Genomic DNA, 12,307 nt, shown 5'->3' with positions numbered 1-12,307 from the left:
TAAAAATATTGATCCAAATTTATTTTTTAGCTACGTAATATTTACCAACGCCAGAGTTGGAATTATTCGTAGTTGAATATTCACTGGCGCCAGAGTCAGGAATATTGCAAGTAAACCATCAGAGCACAAACCAATAAATATTTAGCAATTTAAGACAAAATCAGCAATGCAGTCTGCCTTAGGCAGAACGTTTAAGGGGTGATAATATCTTCCTTTTTACGTAACCAATCCCGTACCATAGAATCTCTGTTGACCAGTTAGGGTTCCTAGTGACCATAATACTAGGTGGCGACTCCTTAAACAAGACATTTTCCCTTAAAAGAACAAGATGCCAGATATCTGTTCTTTTTCCATAATCAAGAATTATTTTTAGGGCCGCCGCGATGTCGGGTGCGACAATAATCATGAATCAATCTTAACAATATAAACTTCAAATTTTTATAAACCTTAATCTCTTCTTTATTCCTTCTATAAACAAATTATAATCGAAAGTAATATGAGAGGGAATCACTTGCTATTTCCACATTTTTTAAACCTAAAAATTCAAGATCAAAAACTAAAATTTTTGATTTAATATGAGGAGAGTTATAACAGCCATAAGAATTAGAAGAGAGAAAAAAATTCTCTTGCAATTTTTTCTTATATATCTAGGTTAATTTAGATTAGGTTTGAACTGACTTGAACTTAGGTTTGGGTCAAAAATTGAGGTATTACATTTACTCTATCATCAAAGTGGTACCAATACTAATGCAATCTAAATCGTTGGGGTCCATTACATCTGTCCAAGTCCCACAACATGTGATGAACATCAACAATCCTTGTGATGTAATGAATTTGATGGAAGAAATAAAATAAATTTATCTGTGAGTTAGTTTTGAAGTAAATTACTATATCAAAACAGGAAGTACAGGGTAAATACCCCCCCTTGGACACATGAGCTATAGATTAACTAGAGATCATAATTGTTTAGTTATTATATCATGCAATTATACCTAATCAACTTAATCTTGCAATAAAATTAAACAATAAACTTAGCATGCATTTTAGACATATGAAAAATTAATTTATATGTAAACTTGAATCCTTACACGCGTATTATAACCAAAAGCAGAATATAACAATTGTACATACTTATAGAAGAAACTTAGAAGTAGAATAAGCTAGTAATCTTTTGTTGTTAAGGATAGATCCATTAAGGTTTTATTTCTTGTCATGCAAACAAGTATAGAAATCAACCTCCAAGAATTCCAAGAACACTTGAAAAGATGCACTTTTTTTAGGTCTACAAACAAAGGAGAACCTAAGCTATAGAGATTCGAGATTTGGCCTTCTTCTACCGCCTTGAGAACACCATGTGCAGGGTGCAGGCATGCACATGGGAATGTTATTCCAAGGATAAGAGGCTACAGAGGTCTTCTAAGCTAACCTCGCGTCGTTCCTTGGGTCCCCGCATTCCGAAAGCTTCAATTGCCTGTTTCTTCCTTTCCTGCATCATCAATATCCTTTCTTCAATGCTATCTTGAACAATCAATCTAACAATTATTACATTCTTCTCCTGTCCATATTGGTGAACACGGTCTATTGCCTGTTCCTCCAATTCTGAGTTCCACCACGGCTCCAACAAGTAGACTTCGGAAGCAGCTGTGAGGTTTATGCCGGCTCCTGAAACTTTAACGTTCGCAAGCAGAACTGTGTTCTGTCCTGCTGATCGAAATTTCTTGATTATTCCACCTCTCCTTCTAGCATCTGCTAATGCATCCAACCGCAATACATTGAAGCCAGCGTCTTTCAGTGGCCCTTCAAGTATTACCAACATCTTCTGGAATATTGTAAAAACCACTGATTTACTGGTTGGTCTCACGTCCCTAGATTCCTTCAGGAGTTTTATGAGAGTTGAGACTTTGGAAGGAATTATTGCTGTAGATTTTCTAGGATCTTCAGGATCGGAAGATTCAGGAGGAGCTGAGAACAGGTCAGACATCGAAATACGACCACGACAAATTGGGCAGCTGGTTCTGGTTCTCTGCAGGCAAGTCCCAATGCATCGTTTGCAAAATACATGTTTACATATTGTGATCACAGCATCAGTTGGTGGACAATAACAAATTGCACAGTCAAAATCTTCATCTTCGCGAAGCACATCGATCAACTTTCGGAGCAATTCTGGGTGTTCTGATGCATCTGTTAATTTACAATCAAGTTGAGATGGTAAGCGCATTATAACCATACTGCTAGGAAAGAAATGTTGCAAGAACTTCCATAACTTGAAATAATTGTAGAAGTTTTCTCTGTACAAATGCACTATCCAAAAATTTATCTTCCAAATAACATCAGAAGAATTTTCATATACTCTAAGCAATAAAAAATTCAAGACCATATTGAAGAGAATATTAACAATAACATCAGAAGAACTCTTCAATACCTCCTATATCGTCAGAAGGTAGCAATGATTTGAGATACAACGAGAACGGGGTTGCATCATTACACATCTGGCGAAGTCGTATGACTGCACCGCGTATAGATGCAGAGATTCTGTTTAGTCTACCAGTAGCAATGAGTTTGCGGACAACTTTCTTGGATTCTGCTTCCATCTGATCATACAGTTCACGTTCGTCTCCATAAATTTTAAAGCGAACTGTCTCTACAGTTTTTGATCGTAATCGGCCAACTAAAACCCTGTCTTTCGTTCTCCGCAAAGAAATGGCCGCCATTAAATCCTGAAAGTCTATGAAGTTGCATTACAAGTTGAGACTTAAAACCAACATAACTAATAAACAAAAACAGTAATCAAGGCAAATATTTATCAGTATGATATTACCTGCAGTCGCGAGAATCCATTCCCATCCTTCTTAGCAAGTGGCCTCTCCAACAGGCTTTGCCAGTAGCTTTTTTTAGAGAGTGGATCTAATCGCAAAAATGCAATCAAGGCAAATAAATCAAACGATCCATTCTGGATGGGTGCTCCTGTAACAGCCCACCTCCTCCTAGCGGTCAAACCAGCGACTGCCTTACTTTGCATGGCATTTGCATTCTTAATCACATCAGCCTCATCCAAAATGACTCGCCACCACTCGATCTTCAACAATGGGCACCACCTTTCAAAGGACTCATTAGCGAAGGCACCATACGTTGTCAACACTATATCGTATCTCTTAAGCTCCTCAACATCCTTAATCTTGCTATCCCCATAATACTTGTGTAACTTGAGCGATCCTTTTTCTGTGTGCTCCAGTAGTTGGTTTTTCCATGTTGAACACACAGAAGACGGGCACACAATTAATGTTTGCTTAGCCACCGAAGCACTAGAAGACTTATCAGCCATGCCCCCAGAACTTTCTTTTATATTGCTATCCAAAAGGGTATGTGTATTTGGTTCTCCAGTACCCTTTTCACTCACCCTTCCTCTCTTCTTACAACTACAAACAGACACTCCCTCATCCTCCTCACCTGTTCCTTCAGGGACATTGCCAACCTTATCAAAAGCAATCAAAGAAAGCAAAGTTAGAGTTTTGCCCGTTCCATAATCATCAGCAAAAATCCCGCCATGCAAAGGCTCCGGTTTCCTATTCGTTCGATTCCTTGTTAAAACATTCACATACAACCCATCTTTCATCTCCCAAAAAGGGGGCAACTCATCAGAGTTCTCTTTATTCACCAACCACCACAAACCCACCTTTTGATGATCAAGAAGTTTAGCTTTAATCACCTCCTTTGGTGGCTCTAAAGTCCCCAATTTCTCTATCCTACCCTTTTCTTTATCCCCCTTACCCTCATTTGTCTCGGGATTTGTACGAGGCTCACCAGTGAAGCTCAAAGTATTTCCAAAAATCGATTGTGTAACATTCTCTAGGTCAGTTGACTTTGAAAAGACTCTAACGAGACAAGGAACAGAGTACTTAACATCTCCAGTTCTTGAATCAGTCACCTCACCTTCAAGATTAATCATTTGAGCATCAATTAAAGGAGATAAAGCAGCCGAAGCTTGATCATGAAGGTAACCCACCTCCATAGAAGTAGTATTGAAAACTTTTATAGCATACTTATCACGAGGGCATTGTTGATAACGTACAAGTGTAACCAATTCATGGTCACTGAATACTATAGCAGGGTGGTTTCTGAGGCCCACAATATGGGTTATAAAAGAACAAACATGGCTGGTTTTATACCGGATTTGTTGTGAAGAAGAATATTTCCAATCTTCAAACGAAGAAGAATCTGGACGAGCATAAAGATTCATGTATAGGCCCAGTGCGTCTTCTTGTTCTTCCTTTAATTCTGCTTCCATTAGAGAAAATGAAAGAAAGATTCACTCTTTTCTTTTTCTTTCTTTAGTCCGTGAACAGAGGGAGAGAGAGAGAGGTTTTGGGTGTAGAGAATGTGAGGGGAGGAGGTAGAGCCGTTATATTTGATAGAATAGAAGCGCAAAAGCGCGGGCTGGGAGAGAGTTAGTTAAAGACAGTTGGGATGTGTAACGGGCTGGGCCTTTTGGGTCAGGGTCTGGGCTCTCCCTTGTCTTTTTTATTATTCATTATATTTTTTGTGCACTAAAAATTATACATTTATAAGAAAAAACGAATATAGTTTCATTCTTTTACATTGTTTTTCTTTGGAATTCGAGGGTTAAACAAATGATCAGTTCTTCTTTTCTAGTCATTCAATTTTTTTTAAAAAAAATTAATTCTTTTACATTGTTTTTATTTGAAATTTGATTTAATAGTTTGTTTTTGTTTATATATATATATATATATATATGAATATTTTGCAATATCAAAGGAAAATTTAGTGCTTGGCTAATGTCTGAATTAGAAAAATAAAATAAAATTTTGTTCATATAAAACAATTAAGCCTTCATGGAATAAAATTGAAGTTAAAATAAATATGATGGGTTGAAGTTAGGGGTGTTCAAAAAAACCAAAAAACCAATTAAATCAAGAAAATCGGAAAAAAATAACCAAAAAAACAGAACCGTGAAAAAAAACCGATTAAAATTTTGAAAAAACTGACCGGTTCGGTTCGGTTTCGGTTTTTTAAGCATGAAATTGAAAAAACCGAACCGAACCGAACTGGAACCGAAAAAACCCGGATAAAAAACTGAGCCAAACCGAGACAAAATCGAGCCAAACCGAAAAAACCAAGCCAAACTGGAAAAAATCGAGCGAAACCGGTTTGAACCGGTTTTTGCTCTAAAAAACCAAACCGAACCGAACCGAAACCGGTCGGTTTGAACCGGTTTCATTTTTTTTTAATTCAGTTTGGTTACTTTTTTTTGATAAAAATTGAACCAAACAAAAAATGAACACCCCTACTTGAAGTCAACAAACATAAAAATTCCACTATAGTCATGAATTTATAATATTTTTAGATTGATCCTCCAATTTGACAAAGTTACTATTTGAACCTTAAAAATATGATAAATTCCAGATTGATCTCTAGCTGTAATATTTGCTTTTGCATATTTGTTTGATGAAAATTGAGGGTTATTTAGTGAATTATTATCAAGTCTTATTATTTGTTTTATTATGAATTAGATTTCGGAAAAATCATTTAATTTTGGGTTTTTGAAAAAAATGACTAGTTTGTTCAAAAACATATAGGGTTATAGGATAGACCCTTAGTTAAATGTATTAAATAGGTTGTATATTCTTTCAAGTTGTTTTTGAATATATTTCCTTTTTATTTAAATAATCCTGATATTCTACCGGCAAGACATTAATATATAGGATTTTCTTCGGTATCTGCTTTCAAGTTCTATTTGCTTTCGAGTCAGGTGAGTGGATAATTTTTTATATGTATGAGAAATATTATAAATATTTTCAGTTGTTAATATGAATTGGATCATGCTGCTTGATAATATATATGTTGATTATTATCTTTGTTATAATAACGCATGATCAATTGTTGAATCTGAATTCTTGATATAAACTAATATATATTTTGAATTGGCTTCTGAATTGATAATTCCTCATTTGATTGATATTATGAGTTGAGCCTTTAGATATGAATATATTTGTTTGATTATGATTATGAACATATGGTATGTCAGTCAGAATATCCATGCTAACAAGGTAGTGTTATTCTTTGTGTACATTGTACCTGAACCCTAGTTGGTCGGGAGAGTCACCAACCTGTGTGCACTGATCATTCTATAGTATGAAACCTCATGCTCATTTCATTTTGATTTTCTAACGAGTTTTACCATATGATATTCTTGTTAAGGTCTATTTGAGAAATATTCTTATAAGAATCTAAAGTCATATATATATATATATATATATATATATATATATATATATATATATATATATATATATATATATATTTCTCATTGTTGTATTACCTTGTGTATATATATTAAATGTTATCTACTCACTAAGTTGTTGAACTCACCATCTCATTATTTATCTTTATAGGCTTATAGTTTGTTAGCGGGTCACTTTTGTTGGACTTTCAAAACTTGCTCTTTTGGTTGAAATTTGTACTTTTTCTTTATGTCTAGTTAGTGCTCCACAATTATAAATTTGTATTAAATCTTGTATTAAGACAATCAAATTATATTATAAATTATATTATAAAGTTAATTTTATTATTAGCACTGCGTTGAATTCTAATGGACTTATTTAAAGGATAAGTTAGTATGTAAATTTGGATTCGTATAAGTATGGAATCTTGAAGGGAAACCTTATCTATATACCGGTCATGGATCTAGAATTCAGGTCATAACAACTAGATTCCTTCAAGAGTTCTACGAGAGTTGAGACCTTAGAAGGAGTTGATCTTGATGTTTTTTTAGTGTTTTCAGGATTGGAAGATTCTCGAGGGGCTGAGAACAGGCCGAATCATCACATAACTTGCGAAGTCGTAAAACTAAAAAAAGCACAAATGAATAGCGGCTGCGTAGCCTATCGGTTATCGACAAAATCCTTGGAACTTGATTCCATCCGATCATACAGTTCACGTTCTTTTCCAGAAAGTTGTAAGGAAACTGTCTCTACAGTTTTAGATGGCAATCCATTTAAAAGCTTGTCTTTTATTCGCCGCAGAGAAATGGTTGCCATTAAAACCTGAAATTGTTTTAAAGAAAATCATAAAAACGTAAAAGAATCCAGATGAGTGATACTACAAGAGATCCTGGATACTGTAATCCTAATATTGCAGAATGCATTTGTCTATTCCATTGTCAATACCTTAGGGAGGACACACAAAGTTTCAGAGTGCAGGAATTGAATATAATCAGCAGCATGATATTACCTGCAGTAGGTTCTCATCCCCATCAGCAAGTGGTCTCTGCAACAGGCCTTGCCAGTACCGTTTTATAGAGAGTGGATCTAACTGGAGAAAGGCCATCAGGGAAAATAAATCAAATAATCCATTCTTGATGTGTTCCTGTAACAGCCCACCTTCTCCTAGCAGTAAATTTAGTGACTGCCCGACTTTGCTTGGCATTTGCATTCTTAATCACATGAGCCTCGTCCAAAATGATTCGCCAACACTCGATCTTCCTCATAGGGCAACGCATGCGTCGAAAGCACTCATTAGTCAAGGTTCTATATGTGGTCAACACCATAACATATTTCTTAAGGTCCTCAACATCCTTCGTCCTGCTGTTTCCATAATGCTTGTATAGCTTGAGTGATCCTTTATGAGTGTGTTCCAGTAGTTGGCTTTCCCATGTTGAACACACGACAGAAGAGCACACAATTAATGTTTGCTTAGCAACCAAAGCACTAGAAGACTCATCAGCCATGCCCAAAGAACTTTATTTCGTATTGCTACCCAAAAGGGTAAGTGTTTTATGTCCTCCAGTTCCCAGTCGACTCACCAGGCCACCCCTCTTCTTCTCACTAGAAACAGACATTACCCTATACCTTTTACCTGTCGCTTCAGGAAGGGTGCCAACCTTATCAAAAGAAATCAAAGAAAGCAACGTGAGAGTCTTACCCAATCCATGATCATCAGCAAAAATCCCACCATGAAAAGGCTCTGGTCTCCTATCCGTTTGATGCATTGTCAAAACATTCAGATGCAACCCAAAGGGGACAGCTCATCAGACTTCTCTTTATTCACCAACTACCACAGCCCCTTCTTTTGATGATCAAGAAGTTCAGCTTTAATCACATTCTTTGGTGGCTCCAAAGTCCCCAATTTATCTATCCTACTTTTTTTCAAGCCCCAAATCCTCATAAGACCAAAAACTAAGAATTTATACTATAAAAATTATACTCCATGAATCAAAATCAATGAAGTGTTGATCTAGCGGTTAAAGCACCGCTATATCCTTACAAGAATGAGAACACAAGTTCGATCTTCAAGAAACGCACTTGTTGGAAGGGACATCTACAAACTCCGAATGAGACTAGTCTCATCTTTTAAAAAGAGTGTGAAGATACCCGGGTTAACACACAAAAAAAATACTCCATGAACCAAAATTGATTGATTGGTATTATAGAATTTATTTGTTTAGTGATCAGTGAAATTGTAATTCTAGCAATTTAGTCTACAAAAAAGATTTTGAAAACATAAACAAGGAAGTTGACATTTTATCATTTCATCCTCATTTGCCACTGTTTAAATTAACTGATAAAATTATTTGTGATAATGTCTTATTACTAACACTGGTTTATTATCCATGTTTGATCCTGATCTAAAACATGGTGTTTCGGAAGATACCAGCTTAAAGGATGGATCTAAGAGATAATGTTTCAGAAGATCCTGGCTTTAATCCATTGCCTATAGCACATGCTGAATCAGCAAGTTCAGAAATTGCCTGTGAGCAGAGAGCAAAGGGCTCTTTATAGAAAGGTTCACATTAAAGGAGAGCTTAGTAGCATTTCCTTTCGAAGAGGATTGAAAATGAATTATTCTTCTTCTTTTTTAGTGCTAACTGATATAGAGTTCAAACTAACGGTTAAGAAGAATTGCAGCAGAGAGCAAAGTCTGAAATCATTAGCAAACCTGTAACTATTAAGCAAAGAAAAGAAACTAACAACCACTGGCACCTAAAACAAAGTACAGATGGATTTCTATATGTCCAAAAACTATACACTCCAAAAAAACCAAGGTATACTCATCAGAATAAGAGGCGACAGAGATCAAATATGCTAGCCTCCTGTTGTTCACTTGGTCGTCCTTGCCTTCCATAAGCTTCATTGGCCACTTTCTTCCTTTCCTGCATCTCCAATATCCTTTCTTCAATGCTATTTTGAGCAATCAATCTAACAATTCTTACATTCTCCTGCTGTCCGTATTGATGAACACGGTTTATTGCCTGTTCCTCAACCGCTGAGTTCCACCATGGCTCCAACAAGTAGACTTTGGAAGCAGCTGTGAGGTTTATGCCGGTTCCTGAAGTCTTGAGACTGGCAAGCAGAACCGTGTCTGCTCCTGCTGAACTAAATTTCTTGATTATTTCAGCTTGCCTTATTTCATCTGTTGATGCATCCAACCGCAATGTATTGAAGCCAGCATCTTCCAGAGGCTCTTCCATTAATGCCAACATCTTATCAAACAGTGAAAAAACTACTGATTTACTGATTGAGTTTACAACCCTAGATTCCTTCAAGAGTTTTATGAGAGCTGAGACTTTGGAAGGGATTGTTCTTGACAGTTTTTTAGGGTTTTCGGGATCCGAAGATTCTGGAGGGGCTGAGAACAGGTCAGGGAAAGAAATAGGACGCCGACAATTTGGGCAGGTTTGTTCGGTTACTTTCTGTTGTAGGTGATGGCAAATGCACTTTTTGCAAAATATATGCTCACAGATTGTGATTGTAGTCTCAGTTGGTGGATCAAGGCAAACCGTACAGACAATATCTTCACCATCTTGAAGCCCATCGATCATCTTTCGAAGCAATTCCGGATGTTTGGATCCATCTGCTTGGAAACAAGGATCAAATAGTAAGCACGCTATAATCATACTGTCAGGGAAAAAATGTGGCAAGAACTTCCACAATTTGAAATAACTGCAGAAGTTTTGTAAGACTCTTCGGTGATAGCACTGTCTAAAAAACTATCTTCCAAATGACATCGCAAGAGTTTCTGGTTCTCTAAGCAAATTGAAATTGCAAAAACCAAATTGAACAAAAATATAAACAGGCAGAACTCTCCAATACCTCCAATATTGTCAGAAGGGAGCAATGATCTGAGATCCATAGAGCACAAGGCCGAGTCATTACATAACTGCCGAAGTTGAATAACTGAAAAAAGCACAGATATATAGCGGCTGCGTAGTTTATAAGCTGCAATAAAATATGCAACAACATTCTTGGAATCTGCTTCCATCTGATTATACAGTTCACGTTCTTCTCCAGAAAATTCGAAGGAAACTGTCTCTATAGTTTTAGATGGCAATCCAACTAAAACCTTGTCTTTTATTCTCCTCAAAGAAATGGTTGCCATTAATTCCTGAAAATTTTTAAAGAAAATCACAAAAACACAGAAGCATTCAGTCGAGTGGGACAAGAGATCTGCATACTATAATCCTAAATATTACAGATTGCATCTGTCAATTCGATTTTCAATACCTTAGGTGTACATAACATTTCACAATACCGGAATTTAATATAATCTGCAGCTTGATATTACCTGCAGCCGGACGAACCCTTTCTCATCTCCATTAGCAAGATGTTTCTGCAACAACTGTTGCCAGTAGTACTCTGTAGAGAGTGGATCTAACCGGAAAAAGGTCATCAGAGAAGATAAATCAAACGATCCATTCTGGATGGGTGCTCCTGTAACAGCCCACCTCCTCCTAGCGGTCAATTTAACAAGTTCCCGACTTTGCTGTTCATTTGCTTTCTTCGTAATCACATGAGCCTCATCCAAAATAACTCGCCACCACTCGATCTTCATCAAAGGGTACCGTTTTTGCTCACATCCATCAGCAACCAAGGTACTATATGTGGTCAACACTATATCATATTTCATAAGCTCCTCTGCATCCTTCGTCCTGTTATCCCCGTAATACTTGTATAGCTTAAGTGAACCTTTTTGAGTGTGCTCCTGCAGTTGGTTTTCCCATGTCGAACACACAGCAGAAGGGCACACGACTAGTGTTTTCTTAGCAACCAAAGCACTAGAAGACTCCCCGGCCATGCGCACAGAACTTTCTTTTATATTAGTATCCAAAAGGCTATGCATTTTTTGTTCTCCAGTACCCTTTTCACTCACCCTTCCCCAATTCTTACCACGAGAAACAAACTCTAACCTGTCCTCCTCGCCTGTTCCTTCAGTAACATTGCCAACCTTATCAAAAGCAATCAAAGAAAGCAAGGTCAGGGTCTTGCCTAATCCATAATCATCAGCAAAAACCCCACCATGCAAAGGCTCTGGTCTCCTATTCGTTTGATGCCTTGTCAAAACATTCAGATACAGCCCATCTTTCACCACCCAAAAAGGGGGCAACTCATCCGACTTCTCTTTATTCACCAACCACCACAGCCCCTCCTTTTGATGATCAAGAAGTTTAGCTTTAATCACATTCTTTGGTGGCTCCAAAGTCCCCAATTTCTCAATCCTACTCTTTTCTTTAAGCCCCAAATCCTCATATGAACCAAAACTTGCACGAGGTAGATTATGTAAAAGCAAGTCGAGTGGCAAAATCTCTTTTCTAACACCCTGTACATCAGCTGCCTTTGCAAGGATTCTAACTGCACAAAGAATAGACATGTCATGTCTAACTTTTGAAAAAGCCACCTCACCTTCAAGATTAATTTTTCGAAGATCAACTAAAGGAGATAAAACCTGAGCAACTGGTGTAGAAAGGTACCCCATTTCTCTAGAGCTAGAATTTAAAACCTTTATAGCATACTCATCATAAGGGCATTGTCGATAACGTACAAATCGAAGCAATTCATGATCATTGATTTCTGCATCTCTAAGGCCTACAATAGTGGTGGTAAAAGAACAAACAAGGGTGGTTTCAGTCCGGATTGGTCGTGAACCAAAAGATAGCCAATCTTGAAAAGTAGATGGATCTTTCCAAGCATCAAGATTCATGACAAGTGGTAATTGTTCTTGTCGAATTTGTTGATATTCTTCTGTTGGAGCATATCGCCTATCACCAAAAGCAAGCAGAATACGATATTCTTCTTCTTCTTCTTCCACTTCCATTAGAGCAAATGAAAGAAAGATTCTGCTTTTTCTTGTTTCTTTCTTCAGTCAGTGAACGCAATGAGAGAGAGAGGGGGGGGGGGGTGTTTTGCTTGTGCTGTGAAGAATGAAAATAGCTGGTAGAGCCGTTATATTTGTTTGAAAAGCGCGGGTTCGGAAGCGAGTTAGTTAGTGACGGTTATCGGTAGGATAGGATAGGATG

The 12,307-nt window shown here is 37.0% G+C and overlaps 2 protein-coding genes and 1 pseudogene across 2 annotated transcripts; all 3 read right to left on the bottom strand.

Moving 5' to 3' along the window:
- Positions 1-1,202: 1,202 nt before the first annotated feature.
- LOC133676975 (putative SWI/SNF-related matrix-associated actin-dependent regulator of chromatin subfamily A member 3-like 1) lies at positions 1,203-4,285 on the bottom strand. Its single transcript, XM_062098801.1, has 3 exons — positions 2,819-4,285; positions 2,423-2,717; positions 1,203-2,181 (listed from the first exon to the last, which is right to left on the bottom strand). The coding sequence occupies exons 1-3, from the start codon at positions 4,283-4,285 to the stop codon at positions 1,385-1,387; spliced, it is 2,559 nt and encodes an 852-aa protein (XP_061954785.1). The 3' UTR covers positions 1,203-1,384.
- Positions 4,286-6,928: 2,643 nt separating this feature from the next.
- LOC133676974 (putative SWI/SNF-related matrix-associated actin-dependent regulator of chromatin subfamily A member 3-like 1) lies at positions 6,929-8,181 on the bottom strand (annotated as a pseudogene).
- Positions 8,182-8,929: 748 nt separating this feature from the next.
- Positions 8,930-12,187, bottom strand: LOC133677559 (putative SWI/SNF-related matrix-associated actin-dependent regulator of chromatin subfamily A member 3-like 1). The gene is made up of 3 exons (XM_062099638.1): positions 10,579-12,187; positions 10,107-10,398; positions 8,930-9,867 (listed from the first exon to the last, which is right to left on the bottom strand). Exons 1-3 carry the CDS (start codon positions 12,103-12,105, stop codon positions 9,068-9,070), a joined length of 2,619 nt encoding a protein of 872 aa, XP_061955622.1. The 5' UTR covers positions 12,106-12,187; the 3' UTR covers positions 8,930-9,067.
- Between the last annotated feature and the right edge of the window lie 120 nt (positions 12,188-12,307).

Source organism: Populus nigra, chromosome 17 (genome assembly GCF_951802175.1).
Source record: "Populus nigra chromosome 17, ddPopNigr1.1, whole genome shotgun sequence".
Taxonomy (NCBI): domain Eukaryota; kingdom Viridiplantae; phylum Streptophyta; class Magnoliopsida; order Malpighiales; family Salicaceae; genus Populus; species Populus nigra.
Note: the sequence above shows the minus strand (reverse complement) of the source record. Positions and strands in the feature narration are given on the sequence as shown.

What these genes read in the sequence shown, in the direction of transcription:
- LOC133676975 (XM_062098801.1), bottom strand. Translation starts at nt 4,285, where the DNA reads ATGGAAGCAGAATTAAAGGAAGAACAAGAAGACGCACTGGGCCTATAC. An exon ending in ATGGATTCTCGCGACTGCAG is followed by an intron (nt 2,718 to 2,818) that starts GTAATATCATAC and finishes ATAGACTTTCAG; the next exon opens with GATTTAATGGCGGCCATTTC. An exon ending in ACCTTCTGACGATATAGGAG is followed by an intron (nt 2,182 to 2,422) that starts GTATTGAAGAGT and finishes GTAAATTAACAG; the next exon opens with ATGCATCAGAACACCCAGAA.
- LOC133677559 (XM_062099638.1), bottom strand. Translation starts at nt 12,105, where the DNA reads ATGGAAGTGGAAGAAGAAGAAGAAGAATATCGTATTCTGCTTGCTTTT. An exon ending in AAGGGTTCGTCCGGCTGCAG is followed by an intron (nt 10,399 to 10,578) that starts GTAATATCAAGC and finishes AAAAATTTTCAG; the next exon opens with GAATTAATGGCAACCATTTC. An exon ending in CCCTTCTGACAATATTGGAG is followed by an intron (nt 9,868 to 10,106) that starts GTATTGGAGAGT and finishes GTTTCCAAGCAG; the next exon opens with ATGGATCCAAACATCCGGAA.